Source organism: Hydra vulgaris, chromosome 01 (assembly GCF_038396675.1).
Source record: "Hydra vulgaris chromosome 01, alternate assembly HydraT2T_AEP".
Classification (NCBI taxonomy): Eukaryota; Metazoa; Cnidaria; class Hydrozoa; order Anthoathecata; family Hydridae; genus Hydra; species Hydra vulgaris.
In genome coordinates, this window is record NC_088920.1 from 42,579,970 (window position 1) to 42,602,500 (window position 22,531).

Sequence of the window (22,531 nt, forward strand, 5' to 3'; positions counted from 1 at the left end):
AAGTAGACAATGGCTTCTGTGGTCTTTCTGTAGGTGCTGAAGATAAAGGTGATGATCCTGTTGATGATGCTGCAGATAACTATGATGTTGACTGCAATACACGTAGTAGTGATTTTGAGGCAGAAGCATTGTGAGCGTTAGTGCTGGAAAGTACTTTTAATAGTGCTTGGATTCCTGGTTAGCATACATCTGCTTACATATGGCATTTTTTGCAGAGAAAATTTTGTATTGGTCTAATAAACTTTAAACTCTCAAAAAAATGTAGTAATACCGTAAATGCATATTATTTTATTCTAAAAATTTAAAATATTAGTAATATCAAACATATATAAAATGAGTTTATTCTGATTCAGAATAAAAACACTTGTAAACCTTTTTATGAAACCAAAGAAAAAAGCTGCACTGCATAATAACCAAATTTCTGTCAATGTAAAATGTAAATTATACTATTTTTAGGGGAGAAAAAAAAAACAAAGATTTATTTATGCCTACAAAACAAAATTGATAAAAATATTTGTTATTCTTACCCTCGAAATGCCTAAAATAAACTGTTTTTAATCAATTTGAGGCCCCCTTTTTTTTTATTAAAAATAATAGTGCTCAATTTTTTTTTTTTTTGAAAACCTCTAATATATATATATATATACATATATATATATATATATATATATATATATATATATATATATATATATATATATATATATATATATATATATATACACACACACACATATATATATATATATATATATATATATATATATATATATATATATATATATATATACACATATATATATATATATATATATATATATATATATATATATATATATATATACATATATATACATACATTTCTAAAAAAATAATAACAATCATGAATATTTGTTTATTTTCATGGAAAAAGTGTTATAAGTATTTTTACAGAGAAAGTGTTTAAATAAAGTAAAATATATTTAATATATCTTTGATATTGTTATTTAAAGGTAGAGATGACTATGAAACCATTATTAAAACAAAAAGTGGATGAACTGTTTCTTCACTGGTTTTCTGAAGTTTCGACTCAAAATCTTCTTAGAAAAGAGTTACAAATTATACAGTTAAATTCACTTTCTACAACTATAAAAGCTTCATCACCAATAAATAATTCAATAACTGGATTGAATTTAAATAATAGACCTAGTTCACCACCAATCCCTCCAAACAGCCCTACCTTAACACCAAGAAGATCAAGAAGTAAGCTTAATTCTCATATTTCAGCATGTCCTAGAAAGAGTTTGCTAAAAAGTTTTCATGATCAAACTGGATTTTATCCTGGCTGTGCCAAAAATTTAAAGCAGTTTTTTTATCCATTTGGTCAACCACAATTGAATGAAAGTAATGCTTTGACTTTAAAAAAATTAAATATTGCATTTGATAAATTTCCAAACAATGAAGCCTATCTACATGATTTTTCGACTTTGACTAAAGTATGACTATCACCTTTTTTTTCGATTTTTTTTTCTTAAATCTATTTTTGTGTATTATTTCATATTTAGTTAGTAGCACTTAGTAGCAAAGATTGCAAACAAAAAGGGTTGCTGAGGTAATAGAGGTTGCTGAGGTTATAGGTTGCTGATACGTCCATTTGATCAGTATCTTGTATTTTTGTAGGATTCTAAAACTTCAATAAATTTAAGATATTTAATATTCACTTCCATGTGTAACATTTATTCTATGTGTTATTGTCTTGTTTTGTTATGTCTTTATCTTATGTGTCACAGTCTTGTTATGCTATGTCTTTATTTTATGTGTCACAGTCTTGTTTTGTCTTTATTTTAAGTGTTTTGCAGTCTTGTTTTGTTATGTCTTTATTTTATGTGTCACAGTCTTGTTTTGTTATGCCTTTATTTTGTGTGTCGGTGTCTTGTTTAGTTATGTTGTCAGAATTTTTATCATAGTTTTGATTATTTTAACTATCAATTAAAGTAAACAAAATTGTTTTAAAATTATTTTAAATTAAACTAGTTTGACATTTCATATTTTTGAATCTTTAGTTATAAATATGGCTAATTAGTATTATATTAAGTAATACGAAAAGAGTTTTCAGATGTACATGACAAATAAAAACCTAGTATGGTAACCTTGGTAACCTGACAGCTAGCCAAAATAGTTAGGAAAAGTTATAGTGTTATAGTTAGCCAATGTTCAAGTTATTGAGTAATTTTTAAAATACTTCCAGTTACTGAGTTTACTCTTTGAGTTATCAAGGGTTCAAGTTATCAGAAGTTGACTGTATTATTACTGTATTATTCTATCAAAATGAATGAAAAGTTTTTTTGCCTATAGAAAAATATGACTTGTTAATAATGTGAAACAAAAATCAAAAAGATAAAAAGAAAAAAATATAAAACATGAAAAATAAACGTTTAACCATGAAAATCAATTATGTTTGCACAAAAACTTGCAGAAAAGAAGATTTGATGACAAGAAGGCACTCTAGCAGCACCTTAATCACTTCTGATTCAAAGCCTAAAGAGTTGTATGTCAAAGGCCTTTGTATGGCAAGTGGTCATAGATAGTGGTTATGCATATATTGATGAAATTTAGTCATTAGTTAAAAGTAAATAAATTTTTGAAAAAACTTTTCATTATTTCTATGTCAACCCAATATTTGGATGATCAGCAAAATATTTTCATGAAATTGTAGATGTTTGCAAGAGGAGGCTGAATAAGTGCAAATTTCATAACTGCGAATTTCATAACTGCGAAAGTGCGAAGCAGTTGCAAAGACTGGCATAAGTGCGAACTGGCACAAGCGCGAACTGGCATAAGTGCGCCAAAAGAATTTGAAAACATTGGCATAAGTGCGAACTGGCATAAGTGCGAACTGGCATATGTGCGAATCAATTGCAAAAACTGGCATAAGTGCGAACTGGCACAAGCGCGAACTGGCATAAGTGCGCTGAAAGAATTAGCAAACATTGGCATAAGTGCGAATTGGCATAAGTGCGAACTGGCATAAGTGCGAATTGGCATAAGTGTGAACTTGCCAATTCGGTATGTGGTATCAATGCGGTAGTGGTGTAGTGGTAAAGCGCTCGCTTCATAAGCAAGAGGTTCCGAGTTCGATCCCCACCACGTCCCTGGTAGTACCGCGCTCAACTTGTTTCTCCGCGCAGCGGCCTTGTTCCTCAAGGTTCGTGTTTCGGAGTTATAGAGTTGAGAGAGGGTTATAACCACTATTAAGTAGCCTCCTCATCTGTAGTGGCCTTCTCAGCCTTGAGGAGGTGAATAACAAAAAAAAAAAAAAAAAAATTCGCCACTTATGCCAATTTGCACTTATGCCAATGTTTGCAAATTCTTTCGGCGCACTTATGCTAATTCGCGCTTGTGGCAGTTCGCACTTATGCCAGTTTTTGCAATTGGTTCGCACTTATGCCAGTTTGCACTTATGCCAATGTTTGCAAATTCTTTCGGCGCACTTATGCCAGTTCGGGCTTGTGCCAGTTCGCACTTATGTCAGTTTTTGCAAGTAATTTGCACTTATGCCAGTTCGCGCTTGTGCCAGTTCGCACTTATGCCAGTTCGCACTTATGCAGATTGGCAGTTATGAAATTCGCACTTATTCAGTCGCCCCGTTTGCAAATAATAAAAATTTTGCTGTTAATATTTAATCATTTATACTGGTTTTTATTGTTATTGCTACTTTTAAATAATTGAGAATTGTTTGTTTTTTAAGTCACTTTTATTTTAAAACAATTATTATTTTAAGTTTTACTTTCATTTTTAATAAAAATATTTTAAATTGAATAACGTATATACTCATTACTGGAAATGTTTTCCGCTGTACTAGATGTATCCACTTTTTTGTGTTAACAGTTATATTAGGTTTGTGCACTTTTTTATATTAGTTGTGTTGTTATCTTCTGCACTGGATTTATGAATTTTTTTATTTAGTTGTGTGGTTATCCACTTTACTGGAAGTATGGACTTTTTTCTGCTTGTGGAGGAAAGAAAGATTTGCCTATCACTCGAAACAAGTTTATTGCAACATGGAAAAAGTAAAAATGTTTAACTTTTTTATATTTAGTTGTTTACATTAATTACATTTCATTTTTTATAATAAATGTAATTAATGTAATGTAATTCTTATCCAACATTAAAATAAAAACTTGCAATGATGATTAATTTATGCATCAGTGTTGTTATTTCTGATAATATTGACTATTTCCTTACTCTCTGTTCATCTGCTTTCTCATCTTTTAATTTTATCTTGATACCCTACCCTACATACACTTTCTGAATGTCCTTCCTATTTAATCAGTTTATGTATTTAATCTTTCATAAAATCAATTTAAAACTATCCACGATGCAAAATAACAATGTTCACAATGTTAAATATCATCCACGTGAGAAATATCAAAATTCACATTATTAAGAGACAAAATATCAAGATAATGACTATAATAATTATTATTATGAGAAAAGATATCAAGATAAAGGTTACTGTTCTTTTTACAAGTTGAAATTTCAAGATTACCACATTCTTCTGGGAGAAAACTTCAAAAATAAACTTAACTCTTAGTCTAGATTTACTTCCACAATTACTAATGGTGCATTATTGTGCATCATTAGTAATTGTGGACACATTATTGAAAGAGGATTACTACTGTCAAATATTTCCTTTCAGTTGCTCTTTCTCCTTTTTTGAGTTTGCTCTGCAGCATTTCTATTTCTTTATGAAATTGTTATATCAGGCTTAAATCTTAATCAAATATTTTATAATAACATAATTATTTATAATATTTTAACATAATTATTCAAATATTTTATAATAACATAATTATTCAAATATTTTAGCATAATTATAAATTTTTTTGTAATCTTTATCTGTATTTTTCAACTTGACAAAGTCTCTGATAATTACAAAAAAAAAAAAAAAAGGAATAATAACAAACAATAATACATACCATATAGTAAATATATTACATAAATATTATTATAAATTTTAAGCAAAATAAAATAACAATTCACTTTTACTGGACAAAACTAATAACTCTTCATATAAAAAAGATTTAAGAACTATTTTTGTACTGTTTACTATTTTTAGGATTGCAATTTAATGGTAATATTAGTTTAATTTTTAGGTTGCTATGGATACCTAAATTGCTTAGCAACGATATATTTTATTAACCTTAACAAATGTAAATAGAAAAAATAAAACTGGAAAAAGTAATAACTTTATTGGATTACTCTCATAATTACCACATTGAGTATTTTTATACTACAAATGTAGTGTTGCTATGGATTTTTTATTTGGTTGATAGTGACACTTGAAATGCCTGGCAACGGTTCATTTTGCATAGTTACTAGCTTAAGTAACTTTCCTAAAAGCAACAATTTTATAAATTAGACTATTATTAATGTGGCAGTCTGATTAAAAATTATTTTATGTATTTAAATTTTTTAACACATTCCCAATTACTAATTTTAAGTATTTTTATGCAGTAGGTTTTTCCATCAAATATTGGTATGATGAGGAAAATTCTGTGAATAAAACTTTAAACAATGATGTAAATTATTTTTTAATTAAAAATGTAAACTTATTAGGGAAAAGTATTTTAGGTGTTATTTTCTATCAAAAAAGAAGTTGAACAAAAAAAGCTGAACAAATTATGTTTTTGGCACGCTGTGCAAAACGGTAAAATAATACACTTTTTCATACAGTCATTCTGGGTAACATAGACCTTGCCCATAACATTGAATTAAACCTGTAAATGTTTTTAATTTTTTTTCTTTGGTAATTTCTTTGCCTGTTCTTCAACCAATGAGAATATAATAAATTACTTTTTTTTACAGAAATTTTACCATTATTAAATAAGTTTTTGTATTATATTGTGAATATTATGTATTATATTGTGAATGTAATACATACTGTGAATATAACATAAACTCAAAATAATATGAACTTACATGTTTTTTGCTGCAAAAGGAATGTATATTTCCACTCAAATAAAATATAATTAAAGTCAGGGTAACTCTGAATATTTAATTTTACCCAAAAATGTTTTCTTGCTGTCTGGGTAACATTGCAATAATACATAATAAATAACTTTTACTGTAATAGCTTAATAAAAATAACTATTGAAAATATTCTATTGTTAAAATATTCTATTGTTAAAGTACTCTAGCATATTGTCTTTAGTATTGATTAGGAATATTGTTTTAAAAATCATTTACTTTATATAAGTATAAAACGAATACCATTTGGTGTTAATGACTTAAAAATTTTCGTTAAAATCTGGATGATAGCAGAAAAAATAAAACAATAGTTTAAAGATTGCCAACCAAGTTAAAAATGGTGTTAGTTTTATCTTGACAGATATCTGTTGTTAAAAGAAAAAATGCCTTATAGTATTTCAAGGAAATGTCGGTAGGGTTGTCATAAAATTATTTTTCAGTTATTCAAAAACTAAGAACGAAATAAATGGAGTAATTCCAAATAATATGTATAACGTGGATAAAATGTGAAATATTGATGTTTAACTCAATATCAGATAATTTTTTAAGAAATATGTTGCTGTCTCAAAAACAGAGTACTTACCTACTAACACCAAAAAACCAACAGCTTGTTGAAAATTCATTTTGTCTCATCGGTTATGAAGGATACCATGGTCTAGTCAAAAGAATTGAAATTGCTGATAAATTGTTTGGAAATATTCTAAATGAGTAATTCTCAATTGATGAGAGTGTGTATACAATAAATGATGACATGTTGGTTTCAGAGTTGCATTAATTTTATTCACATTCAAACATTATAACTTTGATTTTTTGTAAACCTTAAACACTGTAATTTTTCTATAGTAAATGATACTTATGAGTATAGAATTGTTTTTAAAACTTTTTCTTTCATAACCCTAAAATTTGATCAACAGGTTTATTTAGTGATTTGCATTGTTCTATTGAACTTCTTGTATGTTAATTGTCAAAGTATGCTTATTAGATGTATTTAAAAATTGTTTTAGAACAGTGCAAAGAAATCTAAACAATTTTTATAAAATTAAAATTATCATTCAGTTTAATAGTATTCAAAGTTACACTAAATGCAATTTAGGGTAACTTTTAAAACTAGCGCAAAGCATACAAAGTTACCTGGAATGACTGTATCTAGAACATCATAAACAAACCATCATTATGGTAGCAACTTTTTTTTTAAGAAAAAAAAAAATTCAATTTTTATTTGCATAGCGTACAAAAACATGAGGTTGAGTAATAAACTGTGTTCAATAGATAAATAAACAAAAAGATAAAGAAAATAAAATATTTGACTCTAAGATTAAACCCAAATCAAGTATGAATATTGTAAATTTTGGAATGACCTAGTACAAGTATGTCAAATTGAGGTGGAACCTTTGACAGAAATTAGTTTTTCATCTATTGATCTGATGAGCACAAAAGAATCTGGAAAGGTTTTACCACTTACATATCTTCCAAACTCTCAATTAATTGAACATGTTGTGAAGTCTGTAACCAATGGATCTAAGCTAGTTTGTCGTCAAAATTAGAGTAAAAAAAGAAAATCACAGAAATCTTAACAAAACAAATTATTTTATCCCAAGCAAATGATAAATTGATTGAAAAACTCTTAAACTAATGTTTTGTTTTTATACGATCAATGCCATGAACTTTGTAAAGTTTACACTTTTTTACCATGCATGATCTGAGAGTTAGTCTTTTTTAGCGCTTATCAGACCCAAATTTTATAGGTGACATCCAAAAACATTTAAGCTTTTATATTTATATCAATTCTTTACATTTTTTCCAATTTTTGCAACATGCCATATTCAAGTGGGAAGTATATATGTTTGCACAATTATTCCCAATTTTATCAGTTTTTAAATGTTGAAGCCCGAATCAGTTTTACATTTTTTTAAATTATTTTTTATAAAAATGTGTTTGATTGCACATAAAATCTTCCACACCGTACCAATTTTTTTTTCAAAAAATTTTGCTAGGTGGAATTGCCCTATTATGCAGTACCAGGGCTCTTTTTTATATTTCATGAAACTATTACATAATCCATATAAAAGGTACCTAAAGCTTAAACCTTTTTGTGTATATAATAATATAAAAATTTTGGTTCAAAATTATTTTTCGAACCAAAACTCATATATTCTGATAATTTTAAAACAGCTTTACCTTCTTTTTCTTGACCATCTTGGCGCTAACTACAACCTGATGCAAACAATAGTTCTTAAAATGAATATGATGCAACTAATGGCGTCAATCTTCTTTTCTTTGTTTATTACTTAAAATAGCAAAATTCACATTTGGCCAGATTCTACAGTTGGATAAAACCAGAGTTTTCTTTATCAATGGAAGCAGTTGGAATTTTCTTATTATCAATTACAAATTGAACTGATATTGGTTCATTTTGTAGCCATTGTTATTCTCTTAAAAGCGAATTTTAGTGTTTCTGCATATATACCTTCGTCAAAGATGCTTTATGAAATTAGACAGGTTATTATTTGCAGTTTATGCCATTTACAACTGTATCCAAAATATTAGGATTAGCTAAGTTCAAGTTTTCTTTTATTATATAAGAATAAATATTTTTCATGTTTTAAATATATAAAAATATGAATTTCATTTACAAAATCTTATATTATAGGTATTTTAAGATGTATTAATAATAAAACAAGCTTGTCACACTAATCTAGTCTTGCTGAGACCCTATTATTGCATAACCATTTAGAATAAAATACATTTAATGTTTTCACCACATGAAATTGGATACACCATATAACTTGTAAAAATCATTATTAGAGACCAGGCAGATAGCCGTGTATTATAAACCAATTTTATATTGATAATATACATATTAGGCAATGTATTTCAAGTCTTAAATTACTGGACTGCTTCGGACCATAAAAGTATTCTACTATATAAGTGAAAGTTTAACTGAGAAAAGTACTTCAAATACGCCGTCGTATTATGTTTTTTATTGTTCTTAAATGAAGAAAAGTTTTTCAAAAGTTCTTTGGGTTAAATAGTTTTTAAAATCACAATATTCTACTGGTTTTATACTTATTGTTTTTTACCAGATCATCATATGAAGAATAAGTTTTAATCTTTTCTTCTACCTCATCATCAACGAACTTCTACCTTATCTATTCTAACTCATCATCAACGAACTTCTACCTTATCTATTCTAACTCATCATCAACGAACTTCTACCTTATCTATTCTAACTCATCATCAACGAACTTCTACCTTATCTATTCTAACTCATCATCAACGAACTTCTACCTTATCTATTCTAACTCATCATCAACCAACTTCTACCTTATCTCTAAAATATAAAGAAGCAAATGTTGATGGTTAAAAAAGAGATTTATAAAAATTACAAAATTTTCTTTTTAATTAAAAAGTGTCTATCTTTAAATTTTTGTTTTTTCAATTAGAACTAGTATTAAATAATTATTATTATTTACATGTTATTGTTTTTAACTTTAACTGACAAAGTAGCAATTTTATTATATTAATGTGTATTTATATACACATTACGCATCTTATTTATTTTAATGTTTAATTTATGTAACATTGCTATTGGTTAAACAAAAATTTCAAAGCATGGAAAATTATTTAAAAAGTTAATTGATATCTTACAGTGAAGTATTCAAGAATACTTGCATGTATTATGTAATGCACGCTTACAGTGAAGTATTAAAGAATACTTACATGTATTATTATGTAATGCATGCTTACAAGTATTCAGACTAAATGAAATAATATGTCTTTTAATAATAAAATTTTTCTCAAATAGTTTATGAAGTTTACAAAATATATTTACAAGAACTAGAAAATGCAAAAAAAAAAAAATAATAAAGTTTTAGTTTTTTAGTATTCATATAGTTTATCTAAAATTTGTTGTACCTTACTATGTAACCAGCTTTGAACTTTAACTTTGTTGTACCTTACTATGAGACCAGCTTCGAACTTTCACTTTATTGTACCTTACTATATAACCAGCTTTAAACTTTTGCTTTGTTGTACCTTACTAAGAAACCAGCTTTGAACTTTGACAACTATTTGAATCATTGCTTTGACATTAGTACTGCTGTTGAACTTAAAGCCCAAAATATAATTTAAAAAGTTATTTTAAAGTCCGTGTTATTTAAAAAAAACAACCTTAAATTGAAAATGTTTCCCCATTGAAGACAAAAAGATGAATAAACAATGAATCTAGCATTAACCAATTCAGATTTATAAACTTGAAATATATTGACTTGTATTTAATGTTTAGGTATTAAACCTTTTAATTATTTTTAAAAATTTTTATTTTTATTATTTATTTATAAAGAATAGATACAACAGCTGACAAAGCAACAGGTGGAACATACTTTAACGAGGGATTTTGGGACATGATTCAAACAGCAAGTAAAGTAATGCATGAATAATAACCAATCATTTCAGATCATATCAGATTATATCCAATCATTTCAGATCATATCAGATTATAACCAATCATTTCAGATCATATCAGATCACTAAAAATGACTTGGTAAAATTAAATGTAGTTTATTAAATAATTAGTTAATAAATTATTCATGTTTATTAAATAAATACAAAAGCAAAAATAAATATAGTTATAAAATTGATGTTTACATTTTTACATGCCATGTTTACATTTGTTTTCTCATCTGCATTTAAAAAGTATCAGAGAAAAAAATAATTGTTAGAATTATAAAGGATACCATTTTTTCAATTTTTTTTTATGATCGTTTAGAATCCAGTACTCTTATCATGATGATGCTTCAAGATTTTATCATATGCTAGCAAAAAATAGTGAGCTTGGGCTTCAGAAAACAGATTTTGAAGGTCTTTTACAGGTTCAAATATCTCTTTTCATATTAAATGTCTGCAGCAGTTTAGCTTATATCACAACAAGAAATGTTGATCAGTTTTCTATCAGAGAAAGTTTTTTCAGGTTTTTTTTTGTTTATGGTAAAATTTATTTGATGCCCAAATTTATTCTTGTCCAAAATAAAATCTTTTATACAAGAACAAATTTTAAAAAATATGTATTTTTTCAATTTTATTATATTTTCTGCAAATATATGAAAAAATAATGTAAAATGTAAAAAAAAAAGAAAGAAAAAAAGGTACCATCATTAATTATTAGAATATCTTAGAAGCTTTTGATATCAAAATTTAGTATAACTGTCAAGGATGGTAAGTTCCTGATTGAGTTCAGGGGTTCTGAGTTCACAGAGCTCTCAATCCTGGAGTTCTAATAAGAAACTTTCTAACCAACTGCTCTGCTAAATTGCTAGACTTTAACTAATAAACTGGTTTTTATTGTTTCACACAATTTTATTTATTTTGCCAAACTTTCATTTATTTAGTGTGAATATCACTGACTAAGTTACTAAGTGACTAAGTTACATTCAGTGAATGATGTATGAAAGTTGTATGGTAACTTTTTCAAGAGTGGGAGGGGGTAACCTGTTCACAAATTATGGTTTTTTGTTTATAGTTAACATTGGAGCAACAAGAAAAGATTTTATAATTAACAAAATGACAGGACTGAATAATTTAAATGTTTTACAATAAAAATGAGAAAGATAAAGTTTGTTTCTTTAATTCTTGTTGAATTTGATAATTTTTCTTTGTTTTATTCTAGGATATAATTAACACTCATCCCGGTCTTCAATTTCTACAAGAAGCACCAGAATTTCATTCTAGATATATTACAACTGTAAATTTTTTTTAAATTTGAATTTTTTTTTTACACTGCAAAATTTTTATTATTTTTTTTATTATTTTGTTTAATTATTTTAGGTTATTGCAAGAATCTTTTATATATTAAATCGATCATATAGTGGAAGTATTACACTAGTTGAACTGCGGAGAAGCAATTTTTTATTAGTGATTTTCTTTTGCATTTATTGCGCACAAAATAGCTTTTTATTTATATAATTTTACTTTTGTAACATTTCTTTGTATTTTGTTTTTTTGTTTTTTAGGCATTAAAACGTATTGAAGAAGAAGAAGATATAAATCTGGTTAGTTTTATTTTTTTCTTAATTTAATTTATTTTTTAATTAAACTTTTTAAATGACAAATTTTGAATCTCCATTGTTGCTTAGCAACCTGACTGTTAGGCTATCCTTTTTTTTTAATAGGTGATTGATTATTTTTCTTATGAGCATTTCTATGTCATATATTGTAAATTTTGGGAGCTTGACACTGATCATGATATGTTAATCAATAAACAAGATCTTTCTAAGTACTCAAATGGAGGTAATATCTGGCATTACTATATTTGCGGGAATATTTTTGTTAAAGGTTTGGTTTATAATGTCTAAAAGTTGCGTTAAGGAAAACAATATCTTTGTTATGGAAATGTTAAGGAAACAATATCTAATGTTAAGGAAACAATATCTAATGTTAAGGAAACAATATCTTTTTCTTTTTTTTTAATTATTTTTTTTATCTCTCTTAACTCTCAACCTCCGAAACTTTGGAAAACTTAAAAAACAACAAGTTGAGAGCGAATGGTACAAGGTTTAAACTTGTACTTTTTTCTCTTACAAATATTTTGCTCTTACTAAGCGAGTTACTTAATAAAAGTTAAGCAAATAAAAAATTTATTTAGTTATTTAATTGAATAATTTGTTTTAGTTTATTTAATTTGTTCAAAATTGTTTATAATATTGTTATAATTGTTATGAATTATTATAAAATAATAATATTGTTAAAAATAGTCACAATATTTATACTTATTTATTTATAATTGTTAAATATAGTCACAATATTTATACTTATTTATTTATAATTGTTAAATATAGTCACAATATTTATATTTATTTATTTAGTAATTTCAAGCAAGATGATTAATCGTTTATTTGATGGTGGCGTTACAAGGTTATTTCAGTTTTTCTGTTTCATTTTTGGATTGTTTATTTGTTTTCTTTTTAACTTAATTTTTTCTTTTTGATTTTTTACTATTGCAACATGTTTTAGATTTACATGTTAAATTTTTTGTTAAAATTTTTGCTAAAATTTTTTTTTTTTTTTTCATTTTTCTTTTTTCATTTTTTTTTTATCTTATTTTAAATGTTAAGGAATTGCATAAAAGATGGGAAAATGACTTATGAAGGTTTTGTTTGGTTCATTCTTTCGGAGGTAGATAAGAATACACAAAGTGGGTTAGTCTTCTTTATTTTCATATTTACTTCATTTGAAAATGTAATGAAAGTTTTTAATAATTATTGAATTACTTAAATTTATATTTTTATTTTATATTTTTCATTAATTAACTAATTGCTGCTAATATGTTAATAATAGTATTAATATAATACTTTATATTAATACTATTATTAACTTTTATAAAATTATAAAAAGACACGGCGGTTAATAAATAGTTAAGTAATTCAGTTTATAAATAACTTGAATGCGCATAACATGTCTTGCTTATAAAAAAAGGCATTATGCTCTTAATATAGTTTAGAAAAAAATTTCTTTAATGAATTTTTTCAACTTTGTTTTCAGCCATTTAATTTTTAATTTTAACTATTTTTGACTCATTAGGTATGCATAATATATATAAAATTTATTTGCCTTCACTGTCTTCACTTCACTTCTCAAAATAAATATCATTAACAAGTGTAGAAGGTTGCTAAAAATGGGTGCAATATTATATACATATATATATATATATATATATATATATATATATATATATATATATATATATATATATATATATATATATATGTCTATGTCCACGATGTAAGAGATAAATTTTGTGTTTAAAAACTTCTTTTTTTAAAAAAAATTTTCTTCAATTGTAGTTTAAACACCATAAAATTATTGTTAAAATAAATTTTGGGTAAAAAATATTTGAACAGTAGATAAATTTGATGAATGTTAGCAGCTTTTTTTTCTTTTTTTTATTCGAAATAGTGAGAAAAATTTGAGGGTAAGTTATTGCAATATTTTAAACGAAATATATCCATATTTTTGTTTAGAAAAAATCTTTGAGATTATATATATATATATCTTGAGTGAAAAAACTTTTACTCTTTAAAAACAATTCAAGTGTTTTTTTGTCACATACGCATCTGCAAAAATTCGGTTGCGTCACTGAACTAAAAGCTAAAAAAGTTTAATTAATGAAATTAGGCTTTAAGGCGAGGTTTTTTTAGAAATTATATATTTTAATGTAAACTTTTCATCACTATTCAAAATAAAATTAGTTAAAAAGTATTATATTAACTTATAGTTATAGTTTAAAAGTTGTTGCGTCACTGAACCCATAAACAGGATGATGAGCGTTTTATAAAATAGCGTTGTAAGGAAGTCAAAATATCATCCAAATGTTCAGATTTTGTTGTGGGTTTTGGTCGAATAAATTTTTCATTTTATTATTGTGAAGGGCTATTAATAAATATTTGTAAATTATTGGATTTATGTTGGCATATTCTTATATAGTTGAAAATTTTTTATAAAAAATGGAATCAAAATTAGAAGTAAAAAAAAACGTTATGCAGAATACCAAGCTAATTATGTTTCTCAGAATGCTGATAAAAAGAAAGAAATGTCCAGAGTAAGATCTAAGAAATATCAAGAAAAATTGAAAGCCGATCCTAATAAAAAAGCAGCTTATACTGCTAAAGCAAAATTAAGAATTATAAAAAGTCGCGCTCTAAAATGAAAACTTTTAAATCAATCTCAGAGACTAAGCTCATCTTTTATAAATGTTCAACAAAGAGGGAAAGCATTGAAAAACTACAAAGAAGAAACAATCTGAAATTCTTTATATTCTTTCAAATGCTCTTCGGGTCTACCTCCAGCATGTTGAAAGCTGTATGGTCTTTCTGAAAGCGATGTTTTAGCAGTTGTAAACTTTTATGATGAAGATGAGGTTTCTCAAATATCACCAAACAAAAAAGATGTCACTTGAATTCAATTATCTGACGGAAAAGCAAACAATATTCAGATACATCATTTATATTATATGCTAAAAGAAGCTTTAAAGTTATTCAAGGAAAGGCATCAGCACATAAAAATTGGACTCAGCAAATTTTGTGACCTTCGTCCAATCAATGTGATATGAGTTACAAAATTTCAGCATAATGTTTGTATTTGTAGTTTGCATGAAAATATGCGATTTTCCTTAGATGCATTAACAAAATCAATTCAAGTGTCTTCAATCTAAGTTGGATCTGAAATGATAAATAACTTTGTTTGTGAGCTCTACTCATACAATTGCACCTATGACAAATGCGTTGCATGCAAAGGTATGTAATAGTTCAATAAACACTTGCAAACTGTTAATACATTTGGTTTCAAAGTATCCTGGGACGAGTGGAGAAAGCCTGAAGCTAAAACATATGCAAACATTTCAAAAAAACACATGCAAAAAATTTCAAAATACTCTACTGTAACAGAGCTCATCCAACACATATCAGCGATGCGTGATAAGTTCGTTAAACACAAACTTATCACGCATAAATTGAACTTGGATTTAGTTCAATTTTAAGTTATTCTAAAAAAATCAAAGATATATCAAAATCACATTATTTTTATGTTCAGAATGATGTTGTTCTGATGCTATTTTCACCTGAGTATAATTAAAATTTATTACAAAATAACAAAACTTTTTAAAATGATTTTAATTCCATCTTTTTGTTTCGTCACTGAATGTTGTGTCACTGAACTGATAGTTTTTTTCTGTAAAATAAAACGATATGAAAACTTTGTTGTTTGTGGCTTTTTTTATGACTGCCTTATTGCCAAACAAATAAATTACAACAAAAAATCAAATTAGTCTAGCAAGAATTAAAATTTCAGTGAAAATGCCATTTAAAAGTATGCTGATAAAAAAAAATTATTTTCCTGTGTCAGTGTTATGTTAATACAATTGTCTTTTATTTATATTATAAAATTTTATTTCAAGATGGATTTAGAGTAATAAAAAATTATTTTTGATTTATAGAAAAATTTTTATTAAAAAAAATCTCTCCGCATGATGCGTCACCGAACTATGGAATTGGCCATATATATATATATATATATATATATATATATATATATATATATATATGTTTATATATATATATTTATATATATATATATATATATCTATTTATTTATATATATATATATATATATTTATATATATATATATTTATTTATATATATATATATTTATATATATATATTTATATATGAATATATTTATATATATATATATATATATATTTATATATATATATATATATATTTATATATATATGTTTATATATATATATATATATTTATATATATATATATATATATATTTATATATATATATTTATATATATATTTTTATATATTTATATATATATATATATATATATATGTTTATATATATATATATATATTTATATATATATATATATATATATATATATATTTATATATATATCAACCCTCGGAATTAGGAAAAATGAGGTCGGCAATCATTTGCCAACCTCAATCTTTTAGAGGTCAGCCAAAAAAAATTTGATTTGAAAAAAGTCTTACCATAAAACATAGAATCGAGGTCAGCAATTTTTTACCAACCTGCAACGCTTTAAGGTCAGCCCTAATTTTGAGGGTATGCTTTCTATGCAGACTTTTGCATTGTAATGGAGACTGGGGTCGTTATGTCACTCTCTAATAAGGGTTTCTATTTTAGTGATGATCTCTTTGGCAATTTCCAATTTTGCGAACATTTAGAGATTTTCTATGGGGATTATGTCAGGTAAGTTCCCCGGGCAAGGCAAAACGCGTGCATTTTTTTCAGCTAGGAATGCTGAAATGCTCTTAGCTTAATGACATGGTGCCGAGTCATGCATGAACATATTCATTACTAGGGAACCATTCTTGAGCCTGGGACAGGAGCCTGTTTTCCAGTACATGCTTGTACTGGTCCTGCCTCATAGTCCCTTCCACTATGAACCTATACCCATGGCTTAGATTGCAGACCACACCATTACATTCAAAGTATGTTTAACAAATACACACCATTGCACTCACAGGATTTTAGACAACTGAGCTTTTGTCCACCAAGATTTGAAATATTGACTTGTCCAAGAAGCAGACCTGTAAAACATTACAAAAATACTTTAAATTATGAAGCTATAATTTCTTAGAGTTTTTACAATATTATAAGTCATATTTACTCTACTCCAGTTTTCAATAGTCATTTTCTGGTGTTTTCTAGCCCTTTCCAGATGCTTTTTTTTCATGGCTTTAGTTAAACATGGTTTTTTGGTGGGATGACGATCCATTAAATTCTTTTCAGCCAACCGTCTCCCAACCGTTCTTTTGGAGACGTTGATTCCTTCATTGTTTATCATTGTAGTCAGTTGAGCCACACTTTTTTTTTGCTTTCAAGACAGATGTCCTTGATTTTATGATCACAGCATGGAGTAGTGATCTTTTTTCTGCCACTTCTGCTGACGCGGTCAAACTTTTTGACAGATATGGTTGACTGAAAGTATTGCCACTATTTAAAAACAATAATAATGGTATCAGTAACTAAAATACACAAGAGAAATACACAAGAAAAAAAAAAAATATTATTTAAAAATAATATATTTGCTTGCAAAATTCATTTAAACTTTAAAGTTACAAAAAAAGTAAAGTCTCACTTATAATTTGGTTACCCATTGTATATATACATAAGTGGCACTATGTGATGGCTATGAATTGGTATAATAAGTTATATTATCTAAAAAAAATCACACACACACCACATGGGGTGTGTGTGATTTTTTGTGTGTGACACAATCACGTGGTTCACATCACATGGTTCAAATCACATTGGTGTGTGTGACACAATCACATGGGGTTAAAATAAAAGAAATTTAATTTAAATATCTTAACAGTTTTATTTAATTCATGTAATACTAATTTCTAAGTTTTTAGTTATATATATATTTTTTTAAATCTTTAATATAGGGTTTTAAGTCGATTATATTAATCTGAACAATATTACTTTGCTAAATAAAATTTATGTTGATTTGTAACAATTAGTACATTTTGCAGTAAATATTAATATAATTTTTAGCATCTTTATTTGTTATATATTTTATAATATAAATGTATATTTTAATAGTATTATTAATAAAAAGCAACTCATTATATCATTAAGGCAGTAAGACATGTACCAGAAAAAATCTGCGCGGACATTTTAAAGGATATTTATATAACTATTGTATTTTGATATTGAATGTTATATATATTTTGAAAGTACATATATTGATATTCTTAAATTTCACTTAAGAAAGTTTGTAGAGTTTTGTACGTGAGAACGCACGCACTTCGCGTTTTACACTCGACATCAGCTTTTGCACAATCTTTGACTTTCTTGGTAGCTTTAATCGATTTATTTTTGAAGTCTTTAATGTTTTTGACTTGTTTTACATTGAATCTTAGTTTTCTTTTGACAAGAGCCCAATATCTTTCGCTAGGAGGTAGTTCAGGACAATTTGGTGGATTGAGTATTTTTCAACGAAATCTACTTTATGTTCTCTAAGCCAGTATAAAGTAGTTCCAGAATAGTGACATGATGCTAAATCAGGCCAAAATAACGGTTTACCCATGTGTGTTCTTAAAAACGGCAAAAGACGTTTCTTGAGGCATTCTTTTGTGTATATTTTGGTGTCAATTGTTCCTGTAGTCACAAAACAAGAGCTTCTTTCACCACATTCACAAATTGCTTGCCAAGCTAAGAAATTTTTAGCGAATTTTTGCATTCCAATGCATTTATAATTGGAATTTAGTTTCTTACGATTAATTGCTGAATAATATTGGTGTTCTGGAAGAGATCAGAAATATGCAGCACAATAAGTTTCATTGTCATTAAACAAGATTTTTTGCCACATAATTTTTTATAGAGCAACTTTGAACAACAAATTGCAACATTTTCTTGCTTTTCTTCACGACGAGGAACTTTTTTCTTTTTATAAGATATATAGCCACAATTTCTCTTTACTCTTTGTATAGTGGAAGTACTTGTCTTAAGTTTATTGGCTAAAGTTCAAACAGAAATCTCCGGTTTTCTGTCTAAGGCATCTTTCACTTTTTTATCAAGATCTTGTCTAACAAAACATTTTTTTCTTCCACTTCCTAATTTCCTTTTGATTGTATCAGTGTCCTTAAATCGTTTCACAATGCTCTGCACTGTTCTTAAAGCAATCTGCGTCTCTTTTGAAATTGCTTTGTTTGATACACCAGGATTTTCAACGTGAAAATGCAAAATCTTTTCTCGCTTCTTATCTTGATTTGATGACATTTCAATTAAAACTAATTGTTTTGATAACAATGAGTTGTTTAAATTTTGAATAACACTAATACAATGATATTTTAAAACAATTAGCTATTTAAAATGATGCATGGTTTCCGTAAACACCACATAAGAACACGCGCAGATTTTTTCTGGTACATGTCTTATTTCATATATGCAGTAATACTGATAACTTAACATTTGGGCAAGATTCTTTATTTCCAACACAATGACTTCTACAAAAAGAGATGTTGTAAAATATTGCTTACATATAGTACATAAAATATTTTATTTACGCAGAAATGAAGATGCTAAAGGCAAAGGTTAAGTTCCGCTCATGAATGTTACCAATTAGGCACTACAGAAATTGAAAATATATGATATAAGTTTTGTTTTGCAACAATCGAAACTGAAGGAGTTTTCTCAAAAGTATGTAGCTTAATGGAAGAAGCATCCAATTTAAATAAAGTTTTAAGAGGAAATTATTTTTATGCTAAATTAAAAGCTTTTAACAACATGTTTGATATATGTTTGTGCAATTGTTATAGTACAGGAGTAGAAAGAGAGAAATGCAGATGTACTTTTAAAGTGCCAATGAAAGATGCCTTAGACGTTTGTTGGACAAAAGCAATGCAAAACTCAACTTCGATCACTTGATCATACTTGAAAAAAACTAAAACATGAAAAAAAAAATTTATAGCAGTTAAATACAGATAAAAATGTTGAGAATGAGATGGATTGTATTGCTAATGATTATTTGTATGAAAGGAAAGTATCAAGTCAGATAAATCTAATAATGTAAATGACAAACTTTATGAATCTGATGGAGAATTAAACAAATGTAATCAAAATAAGATTTTTTACAATGAACTAGCAATCGTGGCAGATCGTTATCATGTCAATTGCAGAGCAACTGCTGCTTTTGTTAATACTGCTCTGAAAGACATGGGAATACTAATTGAATAAAATATGTTTGATAGAAAAAAGAGAAAATGTGAAATTTAAAATTGCAATGTATTGGTTTTGATGTAAGAAAAGAAAAGAAAAGAAAAACTACAGACACAGTTAAAAAAGAACATATTACAATAGTTGGAGAACCAAGCACCAGCTATACAGATCATCTAACACCTGATAATGGAACTTCTTGCTGAATTGCTGATGAAATTCTCCATTTAATATTTGAAACTGGCAATAGTGGTTCTTTAAATACTATTTTATGCGATGCAACTGTAGTAAACACTGATAAGTTTAGAGGAGTGACAAAACTATAAACAGTACTTGATAGACAAATCCAGTGGCTCATTTGTCAACTCTATTTGAATTAACATCTTTTAAACATGTGTTTGAGTTGGTTGATGGAAAAATTGGCCAAGCATTATTTAAATGAGATATTAGTAAAAAATAACAGAAAACTTAACTTATTTAGTGTTTCATTTACTTACTGATAACATAATCAGTACATTAAGCTCAGATCAAAAATATCTTTACAGTAATTGTTTATCTATTAAATCAAAAAAGGTTTTAAATAAAATATCTAAAAGTTCTCCTGAAAACATTTACTATGTTTGGTGACTCGCAGAAGCAAACCGTGTTCTACCTTTATATATTTCTAAAGTAAGGCCAACAAAAGAACTTGTTGACTTAGTTACAATTGTTATGCAATCCTATGCACCAGGTTCCATATAAAATTACATTGTTTGGCAACAAATGGCACTGAAAATTTATGATATCTAGCTCAGTTAATAACAAATGCAGTTATTGATGTAAAATACAGGATGGATGTAATGGAGCAAGTTCAAAGCAAAACTTATAGTTTCCAGAACACTGAGAATATATTATTGGCAATGGTAAATGGCAAAAGAAAAGAAGTTAAAACTGTACTCATACAAAGGATACTCAATTCCAGTAATACTAACAAAATAGACATTTTAAACTTCCTGCAAAACTAAATTTTGAAGCCAAAGATTACAGTCAATTGGTAAATCGGGACATTGAGGTTAATTCACCACCTTTACTGAATGTGATTTCAAATGAAAATATTTTGAAACCCAATGGCAGTCCACTGAGTGTTCCAAAATATCCTTGTCATAGTCAAAAAATAGAAGGAATTGTTGGAATAATCACAAAGACAACAGAAATTAGATATAGCTATGAAAAGCATTATAAATTTCTAATAAATTTATTGGGATCCAGGGAAAAAATGTTTAAATTTGATTGGAAAGCACAGTGGAAATAAAACACTGAAATAAAAATATAAACAAAATAGTTTTAAATGTATACAGGCTTCGCGGGAATAAATGTATACAGGTATTGCGGGAATAAATGTATACAGGCTTCGCGGGAATAAATGCATACAGGCTTCGCGGGAATAAATGTATACAGGCTTCGCGGGAATAAATGTATACAGGCTTCGCGGGAATAAATGAGTGCGATAGCGGAGAAAAGAAAAGCTCTCCTAAAATGACAGGCTTTGTTTATATATTGCTTGCATAAATTCAAGATCTACACCTAAAACTGCATAAAGTATTTTAAAAGGTCAACCATAACTTGAATTAAATAAAAGCTAAATAAATATAATCATAAATATAAGATGGTTGTGATAACTTAATTTGTCTATTATCATTATTTAATTTTTAAACACAAAATTTTTTACTCTTAAATGACAATCACCTTTTAAATTTATTTTTTACTGACAGAATAGAATATTGGTTCAGATGTATGGATTTGGATGGAGATGGTGTTATTTCCATTTATGAAATGGAGCATTTTTATCAGGACCAACTTATCAAAATGTCAGATATGGGAATAGAAGCTTTAAGTTTTAATGACTGCTTATGTCAGGTTGAAAGTTTTGGTACTTATATATATTTTTTTAAACATTTTTTTGAACAATGTAGATTTGTTAATTTTTTTTTCAGAATTATTTATCTATTTTTAAGTTAGTTCTTGAATTTAAATCTTATACAGAGAGTTTTACAGCATTACCGAATATTTATGAGAGTTTTACAGCATTACCGAATATTATGAAAAATATCAAAATTGTTAAAAACAAACATATTAAAAACATTTTTTTTTTTGACAATAAAGAAGTCAGAAATTTTGTTTATAGTGATTCAAAAAAGTTTTAAAAGTTTGTGATATTAAAACTAAAAGTGATTTATTGTTTTTAAAAGAAACTTGTCAAACTGATGGCACATGAGTAATTGTTTTGTTTTC

General features: G+C 26.8%; 1 protein-coding gene across 1 annotated transcript in view; it reads left to right on the forward strand.

Annotated features, from left to right (window-relative positions):
- Nucleotides 1-986: 986 nt before the first annotated feature.
- The window catches only part of LOC100211564 (serine/threonine-protein phosphatase 2A regulatory subunit B'' subunit beta), a 25,088-nt gene continuing 3,543 nt past the window's right edge, over nt 987-22,531 (forward strand). Inside the window, exons 1-10 of the mRNA XM_065788225.1 lie at nt 987-1,475; nt 3,946-4,049; nt 10,778-10,880; nt 11,675-11,749; nt 11,833-11,919; nt 12,018-12,056; nt 12,177-12,294; nt 12,870-12,918; nt 13,119-13,202; nt 22,012-22,156. Coding sequence (XP_065644297.1) covers nt 999-1,475; nt 3,946-4,049; nt 10,778-10,880; nt 11,675-11,749; nt 11,833-11,919; nt 12,018-12,056; nt 12,177-12,294; nt 12,870-12,918; nt 13,119-13,202; nt 22,012-22,156 — 1,281 coding nt within the window. The 5' untranslated portion in view covers nt 987-998. The remainder of the gene's footprint in view (nt 1,476-3,945; nt 4,050-10,777; nt 10,881-11,674; nt 11,750-11,832; nt 11,920-12,017; nt 12,057-12,176; nt 12,295-12,869; nt 12,919-13,118; nt 13,203-22,011; nt 22,157-22,531) is intronic.